The sequence below is a fragment of the Phalaenopsis equestris genome, unplaced genomic scaffold (genome assembly GCF_001263595.1).
Source record: "Phalaenopsis equestris unplaced genomic scaffold, ASM126359v1 Scaffold000174, whole genome shotgun sequence".
NCBI lineage: Eukaryota > Viridiplantae > Streptophyta > Magnoliopsida > Asparagales > Orchidaceae > Phalaenopsis > Phalaenopsis equestris.
In genome coordinates this window covers 1,883,543-1,903,084 of record NW_018164616.1, presented here as the reverse complement: position 1 = coordinate 1,903,084, position 19,542 = coordinate 1,883,543, and the positions used below count along the sequence as shown (strand labels likewise).

Here is a 19,542-nt window from a genome sequence, read left to right as displayed (position 1 = left end):
GAAGAGCGGACGAACTTTGTCCATTTTCCTCCAAATATTGTCGATCGTCCATATTTTCATTACCTTACTATTCCTCGACTTCGCTGTCAAACCTGCTTCTCAAACACCTTCTAGCAGCCCTAGAATGACGTGAATCCATCTCTGCACTATTCTGTATTTCTCACTTTTTTTCTTTTTTGGGAATGCAGCTTTTAGTTTTATTGTGTACTTTTTGTTTTCCTATATTTTGTAAATTTTTTTTCGTTGAACTTATGGTATATATCGGCTAGAGATTAAAAAATAATAGTATTTTATCTTAATGCCTTTTCTTTCATATTTTCTTATTATTAATTTTAATTTGCTCATCCTCTATAGAATTATCCTATTCCAAGTACAGTCATCTTCTTAATTATCATTGATCTAAATTGAAATTTTTTTTAATTCCAATGCTGTAAACACTGAGCCAGGTGAACGTTTTTACTGGCTCAAATGTTTTCTTTAGCTTAATTTGGTCATGATTGACCCCTTAATATTTGGACTACCCTCAAACCTGTAAGAATTGGCATGAGTTGGCCATTCCAGCTAGAACTGACTTGCCCGCTACAGGCTGTTTCTGGAGCATCAATTAACATTTGGTGGTTAGTGAATTCACCTCTGGACAGCTGCAAGTGTAAATTATCCATCTGGAGTTGTAGTCAGTGATGTTACAAAGATTTTGGTGTTGTTTAGTTCCGCTTTTTTACTGCTTAAATTTTCAAAAAAGCATTTCTAATTTTTATGGAAAATATCCCATGATTTCGCCATTTTGAACATTTTCTTTCTCTAGGACTCCACGAACACTTGTGACTATTATTTTTTCCTTATATGGGTTAAATCATGAATCAATCTGTGTTTCTTCTATTTGAGACTGGTGATTTTATTAAATTACAACAAAAACACCACATCAATACAAAACTATACGGGAATTGAGCCGTAATGTAATGGCAAGTAAGAATTGTGTCCAACTTATGCTGCCATTGTTGAGAGTATTGTTTTTAAGTGGAGGCAAGTAAAGTAGCATTAAGGTTTTATCTTGAAATTATTTGGAGTCCACTGTAGAATTTTATGCGATCTCTAGCAACTTCCTAGTGAGGTAGTGTGGATATTCACTACAATTGCGGGAGTTGGTGTGGATTCCCCAACATAATTAGGTTTAAATGCTGCTTGTGTACTGGCGGTGATTAAACTTGGTTAGAAAGGTTGGAGGGACTGTTGGGAAGCAATGCCCAGAGGGAAGAGCTTCACTCACCAGCTTGCATTAGCTAGTTTTTAAAATAAAGTGGAAAGGAAAAAAATGCAAGTAGATTTTCTTCAAATTTATTTATTTCTTCTATTGTTTCTTTATTCATCCTTGTTGAAATTTATGGCAGTGGTGGGGTTTTACTCCCGAGTTTTGAATAAAAATCTTGCACATAAACAAATAGATGAAAAGTGTACGATAGACAAACTGCTTGACTCGAAAAATTTAAAATTGAAAAAAAATTTGTGAGGCCTAGCTTAGGTAAAATAATTTATTATATTGAGTGATATTATAAAGATCCATTTTTCTTTTAATTAGTATTAGAGAGGATGAGATTATAAAGTATATACTCTGTGCTCCACACTAGGTTTTTCTTCGATGATTTTGATGGAAGTAGTGCAGGTTCAAGATCATGTTTGTGCGATAGTGGCCAAGCGATGATTGTCAAATGATAATAGTTATGTGATAATATTCGGGCAAAGATGGTAAGACGACAGTGGTTGAATGGCGATTATCAGGTAATGCTAGTTGCGTAATTGTGATTAAACAACGATAATTATACAAGGGTGGTCAGGGGATGTTGATCGGATGATAACGGTTAGATAGTGTTCTAGAGTTTTTAAAATTTTTAAGCTTTCTTAAAACTATATTCTTCTCCTATGTGGAGAATATGGTTTTATTTATAGCTTTTAAAAGATGATTTTTTTGGTGAAATATAGCTAAAAATTCAGAACACTCTATCGAATGACTCCCATATTGATTTTTTTAATCATAAATTGATTTTTCAGCTTTCAAGTGTTTTAATGATCTATGAATTGAGTAAACTTAGGTTCATTGAATTTTTCTTATCATGACACTCAATATGACCATAATTATGTAAGATTTAGAGAATATTGGTCTTTTATTTAATATCTTTTTTTTTCTTATACTATAGATATTTAATTTTTTTTTAATGAGAAAAAGAGATCGTTGATAATGTAAAGATTGTAATCGATTATTCGTTTTGTATTTTAAGATGAGGAGTTCGAAGATAATAGTTACAATAAAACATTGTCATAATAGTAGATGGAGGCACCTAAAATAGGGGTGTAAACGAACCGAACACGAACGAACAAAGCTTGTGTTCGTGTTCGGTTCGTTTAAAATTTAGTTTGTTTGAAATAAGCTCGTGTTCGTTTCTTAACGTATTAGTATATTACTACTATAGTATATTAATATATTATTATTATTATTTTATTATATATTATAATTTATAAAATTTAATGTTTTAAAATATAATAAATTTTTTATATATAATTATTTTATATTATTTTATATTTCAAACAATAACGATTCGAACACGAACGAACGCATCACTGTTCGTGTTTGGTTCGTTTAACTAACCGAACAAAAAAAATTTGTTCGTGTTTGTCTCGTTTACTTATCGAACGAAGCGAACACGAACTCATTGACGAACCGAACACGAACTGTTCGGGAACAACGAGCTTTTTTGACAGCCCTAACCTAAAAGGCCTGAAAATTATTTTTATGAGTAAATTTCAAGATTTTAAGATTTGGAGTGTTCATGAAGAAGTTAATTCTATGTTGGATAAACTAACAAGCACTTTTAAACACGTGACAGAAGATATACTTGGGGAATCAAAAGGAAAAAAAAATTATAAATAAAAATTGTTGGTGGTGCAATAAAAAGGCACAAAATATAAAATATAAGAAGTTTTATTATAAAAATTGGTTTAAATGTAAAAGCTTAGAAAACTGAGAAAAATATATGTTGGCTCGTAGGGAGTCTAAGAGAACAGTTTGTAATACTAAGAATTATGTTTTTGGTGATCTTTATGATTGATTAGATACTAAAATGGGTGAAAAATATATGTATAAATTAGGCAAATAAAGAGAAAAGAAAAGTAAAAATTTAATTGAAGTGTTTTGAAGATGAAAATCAAAATGTGTTTTTTTAGAGGAAGATATTTAACATATGTGGGTGAGATATTTTGATAAAATTTTCATTGAAATTTTTAAAAATACAATTGAACTTAGCGATTTTAATGTCATTACTAGTAATAAAACGTTTTATTTTACTGTAGTATTACTAAAAAGAAATTTGAGGAGGCTTTAAAGAAAAATAAGGGTGGAAAATTAGTAGGATCTGATGATATTCTAATTGAAGTGTGGAATCATCGGGAGATTTAGGAATTTCCTGGTACTAAACTTTTTAATATTATTTTAAAAACTAAAAAGATGTCAAAGAAGTCGAGAAAGTGTATTTTGTTCCCCATTTTTAAGAATAAAGGGAATGCACAAGAGTGTGTAAAATATAGAGAAATTAAGTTTATCTGTCAAACATTAAAATTATGGGAGAGAGTAATTGAACAAAGGTTAAGACGTCATACCCCGATTTCTCATAATCAGTTTGAATTTTTGTCGGGCAAGCTACTATGGAAGCTATACATTTATTGAGAGACTTGATGGAGAAGTATAGAGAGAGTAAGGAGGATCTACGTATGATTTGTATTGATTTTGAAAAAAAGAATGCTAAAGTTCCAAGAGAAGTACTTTGGAGAGTTCTGGAAATGGAGAGTTCTAGAAAATTTCTAGAAAATAAAGGTGTTGATATGGCCTATATTCAAGTCATTAAAGATATGTATACTAGAGTTGTTACTTATGTTTGAACAAAAGGAGGATTGACCAAGTATTTTCCTATTTCAGTTCGATTACATCAGGGTTCAACTTTAAGCCCATATCTGTTTTGCTTTTGTCATGGACACACTTACTTCACATTTACAGGAGGATATACCTTGGTGTATGCTTTTTCGCTGATGATATCCTTATTGTGGATAAAACTAAAGAAAGTGTTTAGGATAAACTTTAATTACAGAGGTCTACATTAGAGTGTATAGGCTTTCATGTAAGTAGATCTAAAACTGAATACATGAAATGAATTTTTAGTAGTAGATCTAGTGATAGAGTTTTAACAATGGGTAATCAGATCATTAAAATGAGTGAGCATTATAGATTTTCTCAGGGTCTAGTGTTCAAAGTGACGGTGATATATATGAGGATGTTATTAGTAGAATTCAAGTTGGATTGTTCATGTGGAGGAATGCATTAGTCTTATTGTGTGATTGAAAATTACCTTTTAGACTTTAAGAAAAAAATTATAAGATGGTGATGAGATCTGCAATGCTCTATGGCATAGAATATTGGCTTATAAAAGAAAAGCATAAAACTAAATTAAATGTTGCTGAGATGAGAATCTTTAGGTCGATGAGCGGCTTGACTCTTAAGAGACAAAATACGAAATGAATATTTCCATGAAAGGGTTGGTGTAGCTATAGTGGCAGGCAAGATTAGAGAGAGTCGTCTTTTATGGTTTGGTTACATTAAATGTCGTCCATCTGTTGATCCAATTAGGAGAATTGATGTTTTAGATTCGTCTTATTTTAAGAAAGGTAGAGGTAGAACTAAATAGACTTGGGCATGTTGTATAAAAAACAATCTTAATGTATTAGAATTAAATGAAAATATAATGCTGAATAGAACACAATGGAGAAAAAGGATTCTTGTGGCTGACCCCACTTAGTGGGACAAAGGCTTGTTGTTGTTGTTGTATACTATAGGTACTTGATGTGGACTCTTTTAAACTCGATTGGGCCACTTTTGTCGTTATTATATTTGTCTTTTTTGAAATATTCAGTTTGATTATATGCTTGTTAAAATCAGAGTGCGGATGCTCTTGATTTAATTTATGGAAGTTTTCAACTCAAAAATTGCATGAATGTGTTTGATTGGATGATTTTTTGGATGATCTATTTTTCCTGATTTTATCCTATAATTTAAGCACTGATTAGGTCAAACAGCTGCTCAACAACAGAGGCAAAATTAAATATTGGTGGCTGGTGAGTATATTTTAGGAGTTAAAGTTCACATATTGATATCCTGAATGGAGCTTTATCCAGCCTTAGCAGGAATTTAGTTCTCACAATTATATGAAATTCAAGTAAAAACATATGCTATAACAATCATGTGGAAATCATCAGAGCTTTTGACTCTCATAGACCCAATATTTCACGAGCCTTTGTAATTTGTTTTTAAGTTTATCTTTTTGTGATGGATTTAAGTTATCTTTTGGTGGTTTTAACTTAGAACTGCATTTCAGATATAATTGTTTGTTCGCTTATTACAGGTTTCCAAACACTTATCTTCTTGTAGGATGCTGCAATGATGAACTTACTTATCGGTATAAGAGCAAGCCTGTTATGTCTGAATCTGAACGTTATGAATCTCTACGCCATTGCAGGTAATTTACTTCTAAAGTTTAAGAATGAGGAATACAGCACTATTTCTCTTCCCTCATTTAATTTTATTTCTCACTATTTTATCCAGTATGTTCCTGGATTAGTACTACTAAAAATGCGAAGAACAAAATCATCCAAATAATTGTATAGACTCCATTTAAACCTATTTTTTCCCCTAAAATGCACTGCTATGTGTGTTACATTTTATGATTGTATGTCTACAGTAACTGAAGATGTGAACTTTTTCCTAACCTAGGTGGGTCGATGAAGTGATTCCCAATGCTCCTTGGGTTATCACTCGGGAATTCCTTGACAAGCACAATATTGATTATGTTGCTCATGATTCTCTCCCGTAAGTTTTTCATTTTACTGCAAGATTATTTGAATTAAAGTTGATGCCCAATCTTCATTTCATTTTCTAGAATTTATTTATTTACAAAGATGATGCAATAGTTTACAAGTTTTTTGTTTCTAGTTCAAAAATTTTTCTCCTTACTGCACAATTTAATTCTAATACATAACTGCTGCTTTACTTTATTTACTTTTTCAGTTTTAATCAGATCACACACTTTGTTATACTGTAGATATGCTGATGCAAGTGGAGCTGGAAAGGATGTTTATGAATTTGTGCGTTCATCTCTGCGGTTTTTTTGGATAACTTATTGCTCATATTTTCAGCAGAGCTTGTTGAGATCCTTTTACTTTTGTTTTGTTTCAACCATTCAACTGTGGATTCAGGTCAAATCCGCTGGAAAGTTTAAGGAGACAAAGCGCACTGAAGGGATATCTACATCTGATATTATAATGAGGATTCTCAAAGATTATAACCAGTATGTTATGCGAAACTTGGCTCGTGGTTATAGTAGGAAGGAACTTGGTGTCAGCTATGTGAAGGCATGTTTCTCTCACACTGTATCTTTCGCTGCTGTGAAATTCGTTCTGTAGTATCATTTGAGTTTCATGTGTTTGCTACAATCTGCTTAGGCGTAAACTTTGCCATTTGGTTATTTTTTGTAGGAAAAGAGGTTGAGAGTGAACATGGGTATAATAAAGTTGCGTGAAAAAGTGAAGCAGCAGCAGGAAAAAGTAGGAAAGAAGGTAAGCATTGTTTCCTGGATATGCAATTCCAACAAACTACTATATCAATTTAAACGTATATGATTCGGGATCATTATTCAAAATTAATGTTTCTATCTAGTGCTGAATTATCTGTTCATTGCTTATGTGATTATGTTATAGAAAAAGGTTGCAGCCTCAGACCAATTTGGGTTCACCTTTTCCTGGTTTCAATTTTTCTGAATGGATGTTTAGGAGTCCATCTTATTCTGGTTTTTTCTTTGGGAAATTTACATAACACTACCACACATTTCTTATGTATTTACGTATCTAATACTTGAAGTTTAATATTTGCATTTACAATACTTGGATATTAAAAACCTATATATGGAAAGGTGGATGTGAATTTTAAAAATTTAGTGAGTGGTTTTTTCTATTTTATGTCAATAATTTAAGTGGTGCATATGTTAATTTGAAAGTTTAGGGGTTCCATATGTAAATGTATAACAATTCGGTGATACGTATGCTTGTGAGAATTAGACATCTTATGTGCATGGAACACTAATGTGGCTTCTTCCTATAATATATTTTTTGTGCAGTGTAACATAAAGTTATTGGTACTCTTACATAACTGAACGATCATTTCACATAATTGTGAAAGTGTGCAATGGGTGCACACATGGTTTAGGGATTTTTCTTAATTAAGTTTTCTACTCGAATGAAAATTTTTATATTATAGTTTTTGAAAACAAGCATTTGTACTGGTGGTATATCCCATTTAAACCAGACACATGAGCTCCTGTTATTTTCACTGTCAGGGGGATCCTTGTAAAGGAGCTAAGTATTCCACTCGTGGGATTGACCCATATGGTACGTTGGTAGTTCTGAGCATTCATGGCTCAATATGCTGTACAAAAATCCCATAAAAGCTCAGCATCAGTAGTTGTTCTGAACGAGTATAATTTTGTGCAAGTTAAATGTATAAATTGTGATGAAAAATAATGGCCCACTTCACCTCTTATATGATATTTCTTCAATGCTTGCCTAATACTTTACTACATATCACAAATTGCAGACGGGGAAGATTTGTACACTAAGTTTTTATTTGAAGAATTCTCCATTACAAATTGGAGAGCTTCCTCTAGATTGGCGATGCCACATGTAGTAAAATAGATTTCTTTTTTATTCGTCGAATGACTTTCATAGGATAAGATTCTAAACCATAGCAATTATTTTTCTTGATCTTTTAGTTGTTGGGCAAAAGATACATTGAATTCAATTCTTGGCACATTTAGCTAGTTTTTGATTTTAGAGTCAAGCTTGAGAGATCTTTCCATAAGAAACATGAGAGTTAATGTGTTGAATCCATTTGGGATGTAGGATCTTGTATAGTCCTCGAACACATACAATCGAGTGGAAGACCCAGTATGACTGTAAATTGACGGAGAACATGAAGTGAGATGGTGAGATATGGATTGAAAAATCTTGGTGGAGGCTTTGAAAAGGCCTATATCATTGTGTTTTTCGGTAAGCCGGAGATGGGTGATTTCACAAAGATCCCTCCAGCTCCCCCAGAGAGAGAGAGAGAGAGAGAGAGAGAGAGAGAGTGCCCTTCCTTTTTCCCCTCTATTGTCTTTTATACATGAGAGACAATTACATAAATAATGAATACAGTATTTCTAGCTTGACCAACAAGCTTTTTTTGACACCTTTGATGGGAATGCTTTAATGTAGACAAGATCCGCACTTGGTGCGTAATTCTATGTCTGCGATGTGATGGTCATCTTTTAGGTTTGGGCAATGAGCTTGGCCTTGAAAATCGGGCTGCTCTTTAAGGGTGCGTTTGGGACAGCTTGTGCTTATCAAAATAAACAGCTTATTTTGAAACGCAGCCCGCGAGTGACCTGTGGGGTTCGATCCGCGGCCTGCTTTTAGTGTAAAAACCAAAACGCATTTTAGGATAAGCTGCCGAAACGTGTTTTTTAAATGGTGAGGCGGCGTTTTCACACTTATAAGTTGCCCCAAACGGGCCCTAAATATTGTGCTGACAAGGGTTTCTTATTAGATTGGAGCGCATTTTATCTACTTCGGCTGATAAGGCTGTGTTACGAGGGCTTCTAGCCTAAGGCAAATTTATCTTTTGTAAGTCTAAGGGTAGTTTAGTCTTTTATTATTATTATTATTATTATTATTTGGTATAAATAGACTTATTATGTCTAGGGCTACGGGGATATGCATGAGATTGAGTTGTGAGTCTTAGGTTTAGGTTTTGGGAGAGATTTCCTCTCTCAATATGTAGGTATTGGGAGATATCGCCTACCTCTCGAATCGGAGGTGCTTATCTTTGTGTTCTTGTTGAGTTGTTAGATTATTACAATAAAATTCGTGTTTTCCCTAATTTCTATGAAAATCTGTCGATTTCTACGTTTATTCGTATAAAATTCTTATCAGAGTTTTCAAATTCTTGGAAATTAACCACTCATTCATTGGGGCTAAGATTTCTCGTCCCCTTCTGCGTCGAGATCACAAGGATGGATTTTTGCGTACAGAGCGACAACTACTTGGAAGCCAGACTGGATCAAGCCGTTTTCGGCATACTGCAATTGGGAAAGCTCTGACTTGAAGGATCGCAACTAATCGAGACCCAAAACTCACATCGTTTTAGCCTCCCTCTGTTGCACGTAGAACGATGGGATCAGGGCTCGCCTTTGTGATCTAAACCTTCATTACAATTGAGAGTAGAACTTGTTGAGAAGGAAATGGATGGGAAGTGGCACACAGATTCCCAAAACTCCAATTTTTCTCTTCCTTCTGCATTGTCTATGCGATCCAATCGTGATCAGAGCTATCTGGGGAGGCATGCGCGAGGAATCGCGGCGCACTGGGACCCGAAACTTTCATTTTTTTCTTCCTCTAGTATCTTCTATGCTATCCAGTTGCGATCTGAACTATCTGGGAAGGCAGGCGCAAGGGATCGCGCCGCACAAAGACCCGAAACTTTCATTTTTTTTTTCTCTTGCACCGTCTACGCGATCTAATCGCGATCAGAGCTATTTGGGAAGGCAGGCGCGAGGGATCACAATGCACAAGGACCCGAAACTCCCATATTCCAGGATCACGTCATTTGCACACGTACAATCACCGTAGGTGCTTCTTGGGAAGCTTGACGGGATTGACTTTATCCGGAAACATTGATTTGAGGTACAATTGTGATATGAGCTAGCTGAGGAGAGACGATGGGAATTCAGGGTATAAAATTTATTTTTGAGATTGAAAAACATTGTGAAAGAAATGACATCAAAGAAAGTAGATGATCTGGAGAAAAAATTGGAGCAAGTGACGAGTCTAATGAAATTTGTTATGAGAGAGAGATTCGTCACCATTGAGGAAATGTTCTCTTCTATGGAGAATCGACTGGAAGATTGATTCGAGAGCATGAGGGAAATTCAAGAGATGTTAAAGAGGCTCATTGAGATGCAATCCAAGAGACTGCCGACAACTCAATTTGCAAAACCTAAACAAAGTTTGATTGAAGAATCTGTCGCAAGATAAAAAGAAAAGTGATTGAATGTGAGGAACAAAAGGAGGAAATCATCCACCATCACAAACCTCCTCTCAGGGCTCCGATTAGGGGTGAATTAAAGATCTCTGATGAAGGCAGGTGGGCCGAAATGTGGAAAAGAGATTATGCAAGAGGTATGGAAGAAACAATGAAAAATATAATGGAGTTTAACACAAAATCGGCTCCAACAGCAACAACCAGAAGGATTCGAGCGACATCAGGGTACGTAGCTTGTTGATCACCACAATTTCTCTCAACTCCGTATTAGGTGTCTCTTCCATCTTTTCCAACTTCGATTCTGCTTGCTTATGTTTGTTAAAGTCGTCAGTATGTCGTATTATTTATTTGAAGTGTCGCATCTCGAGTCCGCTCATTATTTCTTCTCTCGATACCGCAGCTTCCGATGACTGGAAATCAGGCCACTAGCCCATTTAGATGTAGCCGAAGGATATGCACAATACAGGTGCAATGAGATGATTCATGATGCACATGAAATACGAGAGTTTTGCAGTATCATATGTTCTTGCAATAGCTAGCTCAAAGTGAGAAGGGCATTTATTTACTATAAAATGAAACTACTAACTCAAAGATAAATTACTTTTTAAATCGTCAATAGAAAAAAAAAAATTAAACTATTGCAAGGTGATTCTTTAAGGGCTCTTTGGTTGCAAGTTGGATTTAAGTTAAATAGGATTTATCAAATCCGGTAAATTCGGATTTATCAAATCTAAATATTATTAAATCTGAAATAATATTTGATTCGATTAAATCCATTTGATGTGTTTGGCATATCTATTTGAAATATTTTTTCCCAAGCTAAATCCATTAAATCCAACTAATTAGTAGATTTACTAAATTCAGATTTAATAAATGAAATGCGCAAAAATTGGATTTAACTTAACGGTGAATTTATTTAACCTATTTATGGTGTTTGGTGGATTTACATTAAATCCTTACTTAAATCCCCTTAAAATTGTCCTACCAAACACTCCCTAAGAAAGTTTGATCGTATAATATATAGTAGTTATCATGAAAGTATATCTTTGCAGTATTAAAAAGTAAATCAAATTAAAAATTATTCAATTATTTAGGAAGTAAAAAATTTAAATATCATACATTATTAATGTGAGAAATGTTGAAATAAAAAAAAAAGAAATACAGAATCACCAAGTTTTAAACAAATTTGATGTAGGAGAAAAGTTTAGTTGCATTGATATGATTATCATAGAAGTTTTAGGAAATTATGAAAAAAAATATATATTATAGGTATGCGTTGCTGGCACACATATATAAGGAGATCATCACAGAATGATAGATTGAAAAGGTTGTTATTGCGGAAAATTTAGCTTTTTAAACTGTTAAACTCATTATATTTAGATATGAAATATTTATAAGGAAGCTTAAAGTCTTACATTGAGTATATAATAAATAAAGAAATGCATATTCTTTTTATTTACTTGCTATGTAGGTTATGTGCTAGGGAATGATAACAAGAGATAATAAAAAGCTAAGATATGATAATAAAGTAACGCATACAACATCAAGTTAAGATGTAAATATTATTTTGATAAATTTTAACGTAGAGTTTAGAAGAATTTTTCTAGAAGGTTGATGAATTGAATCATGGAATAAAAAAGGTTGGGTTGTGTTATTTTTTGAGGTGAGGATGTTTCATAGACACAAATTTAGACCTATAGAGATTAAAGAGTTACATATGATATTAAAGTAGATTATGTAACAAATATTTCAAAGTTCTTAAAGACTAAATGAATGCCAAATAATTAAGGAAATACCTGACGCTATTATTTAAGAACAAAAATGTTTAAACTTCTGGCTATTAGAGAAAAATCAAATTTATGAATCATACAATTAAGTTATTAGAGGGTAATGAAAGTTATTCTTAAATTGATCACATAGTATTAATTGTTGGATTATCAACAATATATTTTTTTGTTAGGGAAATTGTTAGAATATGTTGTGATACAAAAATGATTCTAATATGATTATTAATCTTAAAATGACATACTTGTTCATGAGAATTAGTTTGCTAGGTCTTTACTGGAGAAAATGTGTCAAAGATACACAAAATTTTAAGGTACCCTAGAATTCAAATCTCTCCATATGCCCAACAGGAAATTGACATCCGAACTTTGAAATTTCTGATGGAAGATGTTTTAGGATCTTGGATTTTCTATTGAATTTAAATGATACAATGATTAATTCACACACAAAAATAATTCTCAATTTATAGACCACAAATTAAACAACTACTTGTTTCATTTAGAAACTAGAAAACATGTATGCTTTCCCAAAGTGATAGTTCAATGACTATCCAATTGGAAATTCTACGAGAAATTTGAGATTAAAAAAGCTGCCAATTTGTCCTATTCACAAAACAATTACAAATCCCAAATTGTGATCTATTTAACTAAAATTAATCTTGCTTACAAACCAATTATAAAATATATAATATTAACAAGAAAATAATTCATTTATATCCAATCCTAATTTTAATGACCTCTTCCAAATGGTTACAATCAATACCTACATCATACTCAAAGAACTCACTTCCAACAAGCACATAAATTTGTGAGGAAAACATTTTAATAAGCATTAGCTTATTTTTACATGCCTTTAACTCACTTATTTATAATTCTAGTGTTGCCTATCTTTTATAACAAAAATACTAGTATTTTATTCATAGATTGATCCTATTGAACCTTCGGAAACACCACACTTGCAAATCACACTGGCATAACTTGCTAAAATGACGTAAATGGAAGTTGGGGTATAATGTTGAAGTCATGCATGGACAAACCTCACTTGCATGGTTGTCATTACCCGCATCCACAAATCATTTGAAAGTCCAATGGAAAATCCTAAATAGCCTTAGCATCGAAGTTTCATTAGAGGATAACTGAAAGTTGGACGGATTATCCTGAACCAGCCTTTACTCCTCCCTTTTTGTGAGTGGATTAGCAGTTTGTGGATTAAAGTTTGAAAGAAGTGTGCTTGCTCATTTGAGATGCAATTCGGATGAAACTAATCTCATAGTTATCATTGCTGTGTTTGCACAACTAAATTTTTTACCATTGTGGAAACTGTAATATATATATATATATATAAGACACTTGAATACTATATATATATATATATGCATCATTGTATTTATTCTTTTGGTTTCTTCTATAGAACATCTAAGGGTTATTTCCACTTCAAAAGTGGATTATCCTAAGAGGACAAAATCTCTTCAGACTTTCCATCGAGAAGTATGATAGGTTTAGAGGGCTTTAATATCTCCACATTTACTATTGAGTACATATCTCCATTTGTATTTTCTACTATCTTTAAATGAATTTTTAAAGGTCCATATCTGATCAGTTTCAATTTCTTTCTATTCTTCTGAGGCCATATATAATCAGACATGATCTCCTACTTTGAAGTTGGTACTTTTACAGCTGTTCATATATATGCTTTTGCAGTGCTCTCTAGTAATGTTTGAGTTTTTTTGAGGTAAAATTCAATTCCCCCTTCAATATAGTGGGGGTATTGGATAAATGAAGATACCAAGGCACTTTATGGGAAGTGTCTTAGGCATATTTCAATTAGTATTTGTGTGGAAAGTTGATGGAGGTACAATAGATGGTATACTTTTGTCAGATGTTTTGGGTGCACTTCTCATAATTTGAATTCTAAGATATCATCTCTATAAACAATAATGATGTCATACAAGGTTACAAAATATTATCCATCAATCTCAGGAATGGCATTGCCAACTGCTTGTAGGGGCCTCGACTTTTCTTGAATGGTGTCTATCACTTTGAAGAACTTTTGGTAATAAGCAATATTTGAAATCCAATTTGACAAAGATGGTTGCATTCTGTTACTGATCTAGTAGTTCATTAATGTGTGACAATTAAAATAGTTTTTTGTCATTATTTTGCTGAGAGCGTAATATTTGACACATAATGTGCCATCCTTCTTAGAGATCATCAGAATGGATGATCCAAAAAACCAAAAGTTAGGCCATATAACTCAATTCTCTAACAATTCTATAATTTTCTTTATGATCAGGGCTATCAAAACGGCTCATTGTTCACGAACAACTCGTGTTTGGCTTGCTAAGAAGCTCATGTTTGGCTTGTTCGCTAAGTTAATGAGCCGAACGCGAACAATGATTTGTTCATTCGTGTTTGGTTCTTTTGGCTCGAAATACTACTCATTAATTACTTAATTATATATTTATTTATTTATTTATTTATTGATGAGTAATATTTTTAAAAAAATTCATTGACTACAAGGCTACAAAGATTTATAATCAATTAAAAGTATTAATTAAAAAAGTAGAAAACAAAATTTTAAATTAGATTTAAATAATGTTTTAATATAAACAATAATTTTTAAATCTTGCCCCAATTCTTAACATCTTATTGTTACGTGATTAGGATTGTCAAAACGACACTTTGTTCGTGAACAGCTCGTGTTCGGCTCGTTAAGAAAACAAGCCTTACACGAACACACTTTTTGAGGCTCGGGCTCGGCTTATGTTCAGCTCGTCTACACCCCTATTTATGATCTCTTTATTGAATGACTAAAATTTAGTATATTATGAGGTTTGATGGTGGTACCTTCAAAAGTGTATGATATCATGCTTTATGGATCTTTATATGGGACAACCTTGTAACTACTTCTAAAGCAACTCTGTAGTTAAAGATCTCTAGCCTTGCTTAATTTAGAAATAGCAAAACTCTATAACCATCCTAATAAGTAGAAAGTTTACGGAGCGTCTGTAAGTTTACCCTCTTTGGGCTATCATGACAACATAAGCTAATAAAAAGTTATGCTCATTCTTCGACAAATAATTCTTCATATTGTTGATCATTGGACATGAATAGGGAATATGAGTTAGCATTGCTTGCTTGTCATGGAGATATGGACTGTCAAAGATAACAACAAATGTCCAGGGGTACTACCTCACATGATATCCCATCACTGCACTTGTTGGCGATTGCGGACTTCAACCAACATGATGATGAATATTAACTTCAGAACCTTTCTAAATCTACCCAAAGAGTATAAATTTTGATGAGAGCTGGCCTTCAAATACAACTTCCATATTAGATTGTCATAAATTAGGCTCTTCTGGTTGCCAATGTCAGTGATGATGTTGCTTTTTTCTTACCAGAATGTATTTTCAGGTGAACAAATTTTCTCGTGTCCACATTAGTTGATATTCTGTCGTCCCATGCTCGACATTGCCATCAGAGATAGTTACAGTCCCTAGGACTTAGCTGGGTGCTGTCCACCATAATTAAGGTTGCACTTTTTGTCAACTGTTTTTGATATGGCCATCTATTAATGTACATATAATTTTCCAGTTGCAGTTCTTTTCATTATGGTTTGCATAGTAGCTTTGCTTGACCTCCTAATTTTCTCTTTATTTTTGAAGGAAGAAGTCTTTCGTTTCTTAGAAAATTCTTGGGACCCATCCCCTCCCTATGTTTTGGACTATTTGGTTGATTGCAATTCTCTAATATGATCATGGATATTTTGATTATTGAAATAGATGTGTAAATTTAAATCTTATAGGGTCCTTCATTTGTCATCTGATGGTTCTTGTACTTTTAGCATGCGTGATAAATTATTAAATCATTATGAAAATTGACAGAACAGTTTCGTATGATTTTTTATATTTTAGATTATAGCAAATGGTGTGATCATGAGTTTGAATATTATCCATATACATAAAAATATGTCAGCGCTGATGCTGAGGAGATATAGTGGTTTAGAGGAGAAGAGTACTTTGAAGGATGGTCCAATGATAGAATAATGTGAAGATCACTTATCCAATCGAGTGCAAACGTTTGAGCTAAAACTAGCAAAGTAAAGCCGGTTGAGCCATGAAAGACAACCGAATTATCCGAGTCTGAACCGTTAGGTCTGGAATGAAACAAAGAGACATTCTAGCCAACCACCACGAAGATGCCGACTCGAACAAAGACCCAATCCCTTAGCATCTCCAATCTTACTGATGACGTTTGGAAGCTCCCCATCATAAGTCAAACGATCAATAGTCGGGCCATATTAACTTGCCGACCCACATCGATCAAGCACAACCGACTTGAAGTCAATCAAGCTCAGACGATCGAGCCAGAGAATAGCCGACCGACTGACTTATAAAATATCAAGAATATCTTGTAAAAAAATTTTTAAAGCAGGGACAGAAATATACTGTCATCATATTGAGTTCTCTGCTATATAAATATGGAGATCATTTTTTGAATGAGATGGGTTGACATGATATTTTACTATTCATTATTGTTCACTCCCCCCCCTATCTCGCTCTCTATTTCTCTTTTCTGACTTATGCTCTATTCCTTGGGTATGATTTACGGACAAATTAGGATTCAACAATACAAAATTATAGATGAATAATTAAAATAAATTTGGAGAACATGCAATCTCCTCCTTGATCACATTGGGCATCTGCATTTACCTTATGTTTTATTATGAAATATGCTTTACGGAAACATGAAAAGGGTAAGACAAGTTTTTATTATTCTATTCACTCTTTTTTTAATTTTTTTGCTGTTTTAAACTCCATGAAAATGTTTTTTGCAGCTTTACACGGTTGCAAAAACTGCAGGCATACTGCACGACGAATGGGTAGAGAATGCAGATCGCTGGGTCGCTGGATTTCTCGAGAAGTTCGAGGAAGGCTGTCATTCTATGGTGAGTTTTTATTTTTATTTTTTAATATGATGACGTTTCTTTATCCACACAATTCTTATGTATTTACATATCTAATACCTAAACTTTCATATTTATAATTATAGCACTCAAATTTTTAATATCTCATGGTAAAGCAACACTTCACTAACTTTTTAAAATCAAATGCACCATTTTTATGCCTCAGATTATAGCACCTAGGTGTTACAAATGTAAACATCTAACTTTAGGGGTTAGATATGTAAATAAAAAATTTCTCTCGTCCTGGTTCTTGTGCTGATTTCTCTCTGTCATTACCAGGGAACTGCGATCAAAGAGCGAATCCAAGAGAGATTGAGGGCCAAGTCCAGAGATTTCAGCCTGCTGCTGTATGATTCAGATTAGCTGCATCTTCAAAAGATGTTATGGCTGCGTGTAAATGTCTTAAGTTTTGATAATGTTTGTTATTGTGATTTTCTTTTTTGTTTTTTCAAGGGGAGGAAACAGCTGACCCCTTCTGAGCGATTTTCTTCATGTAATTATATATCGTGCAACTCGTTCTTTGTTGTGAAAGTTGTACACGAACTCTTCAACAATGGCTTGTTTGGTTGGAGTTTACATGTGATGTGTTCTTTGCATGTTTGTACAAATGTTGTGTTATGCAAATACTGCTAAGAACTGGTGCTTATTCTCCATTTTTTTTTCTTGCTTAAATGTGTTAATGTGTCGACTTTCTTTTTGCTACATTTTAAAAATATATGAGATTTAAGTATAAGAATCTCACTTTTTATTTTAATATATGATTCTGATGTGTGATTAATAATTTTTTATTATTTGACATGAATTTCAGGATATGACATTAATTGAGATATTTTTGAAGCAAGAAATATTTAGACTAGGATTAAAAATTAACTAGAATTTTGATTTCAGGAATCTTATAGTCAAACTTATAAGCTTGACTAGACATCCAATGCTCTAAAATTGATCCAACTCAAATGAAATCAAAAGCGAATCAAAATATTAAATTACTTGGAAGTTTTGGATGGTTAATTGGAGGGTCAAATAGATTTTAAATATAACGATTTTATAGTTAAATCGAGCGTTTATATAAGATGAATTTAGTGAGTCATAAATTGCTCAATTTAGATATAATTAAGAGGGTTAAATGCCCATGTAACGTCTTCTAACTAAAGGAATTATTTTGGGTCGTTTCGCTGAGTGGATCAGATTCATGATGTCATTCACAAAATTTATAAATAGAGGGAGAAGTAGAATCCAAAAGGCATTCTGGATTTGAAGAACTTACGGTAAATTTTGCTCTTTGTAGCCATCAACCACTACTCGTTAGCTACTGTCGGTCATTGTCAACCACTTCTGCTAGCTGCAAGCGGTGAACCTTATGGTGTAGCGAAGTACTCCAAACATGGTGTAACAATGCACCCAAATACAGTGGTACTATACATCCCGAATACAATGTAACAATACACTTGAAATACAGTGTAACGATACACCTCAAATACAGTGTAACAACCCACCTTGGTTACGGAGTGATGACGCCCTGCATACAGTGAAACGACATACCCTCAATGCAAAATAGTGAATAATGTTGTATCGAATTTTCAACGATAAATCATTGCAACAATTGTTTACAACCGTCATATTTAGAATGCTACAATTTTATTTGGACTTCTAAAGTTTACTTCTTACATTATATAACGACAAATGATGTCGCTTTTGCAACCACACACTAACTACGAACTTTGTGACCAACTAATGATATTGGAGCTCTCAACTACGGTCTATATGACCAACTACAACCTATTTGGCTTATTGATCATGTAGCTTCCTACTACAACTTTGGTGACTAACTAACACAACTGCAGCTCCCCGCTATAGCATATGTGGCTAACAACTATTATTACAACCTCCTACTACAACCTTTATGACCTCTAACACTTCTGAAACTATCAGCTACGATCTATGTAGCCAACTACTAATGTGTATTTCAACTACGACCTCTACGACAAAATAAAGTTATTACAACCATTGTTTACAATATTTGTGGCAGACCATTGCCTTCACAACAATCAACAACGATCTTTGTGGCTGGTTGTCGCTATTATCTCCAAGAATTACAACCTAATTGCTACTATTATCGCTGAACTTTTGTTGTAAAACTATGAACATCAACTTTGTAATCACATATGCTTTAAAGAGAATAGTGGACCTTTGTACCTACAATCATGTAGATGGCTATTTTAATTGTGCTAGTCTTTGTAGTTTTTTTCTCTTGCCAGAGATTTCCACATAAAAATATTGGTGCCTTCTCCAACTACTCTATTATCTGTGTGTGTTGTATCTTCGTACTACGCTAAAACATTAAATTATCACGCTACCGTCGTGAGTTTTTCGACACACAACATATTAAAAAAATTGAATTTATGCTAGGGGCATTTTCATAAATACAACTCAATTCTTATGTATTACATATCCAGCATCTAAACTTCTTACCTTTCTATCACTCAAAATTTCATCTCACTTATAAAAAATTATTACTTTTATTTTGAACTATTTGACTAAACTTAAATAGTGAAAAAAATTAATCAATAGAAGAATCAGCCAATACTTGAACGGCTCTTCTTTATATTATAATTATAGCACTC

The 19,542-nt window shown here is 33.3% G+C and overlaps 1 protein-coding gene across 1 annotated transcript in view; it reads left to right on the top strand.

Annotated features, from left to right (window-relative positions):
- LOC110022241 (choline-phosphate cytidylyltransferase 2-like) overlaps window positions 1-17,529 on the top strand; it is a 25,747-nt gene extending 8,218 nt beyond the window's left edge. Inside the window, exons 2-8 of the mRNA XM_020721079.1 lie at window positions 5,442-5,555; window positions 5,810-5,905; window positions 6,138-6,180; window positions 6,292-6,447; window positions 6,571-6,651; window positions 16,793-16,903; window positions 17,201-17,529. Of these exons, the coding sequence (XP_020576738.1) occupies window positions 5,442-5,555; window positions 5,810-5,905; window positions 6,138-6,180; window positions 6,292-6,447; window positions 6,571-6,651; window positions 16,793-16,903; window positions 17,201-17,284 (685 nt within the window). The 3' untranslated portion in view covers window positions 17,285-17,529. The remainder of the gene's footprint in view (window positions 1-5,441; window positions 5,556-5,809; window positions 5,906-6,137; window positions 6,181-6,291; window positions 6,448-6,570; window positions 6,652-16,792; window positions 16,904-17,200) is intronic.
- Window positions 17,530-19,542: the final 2,013 nt, after the last annotated feature.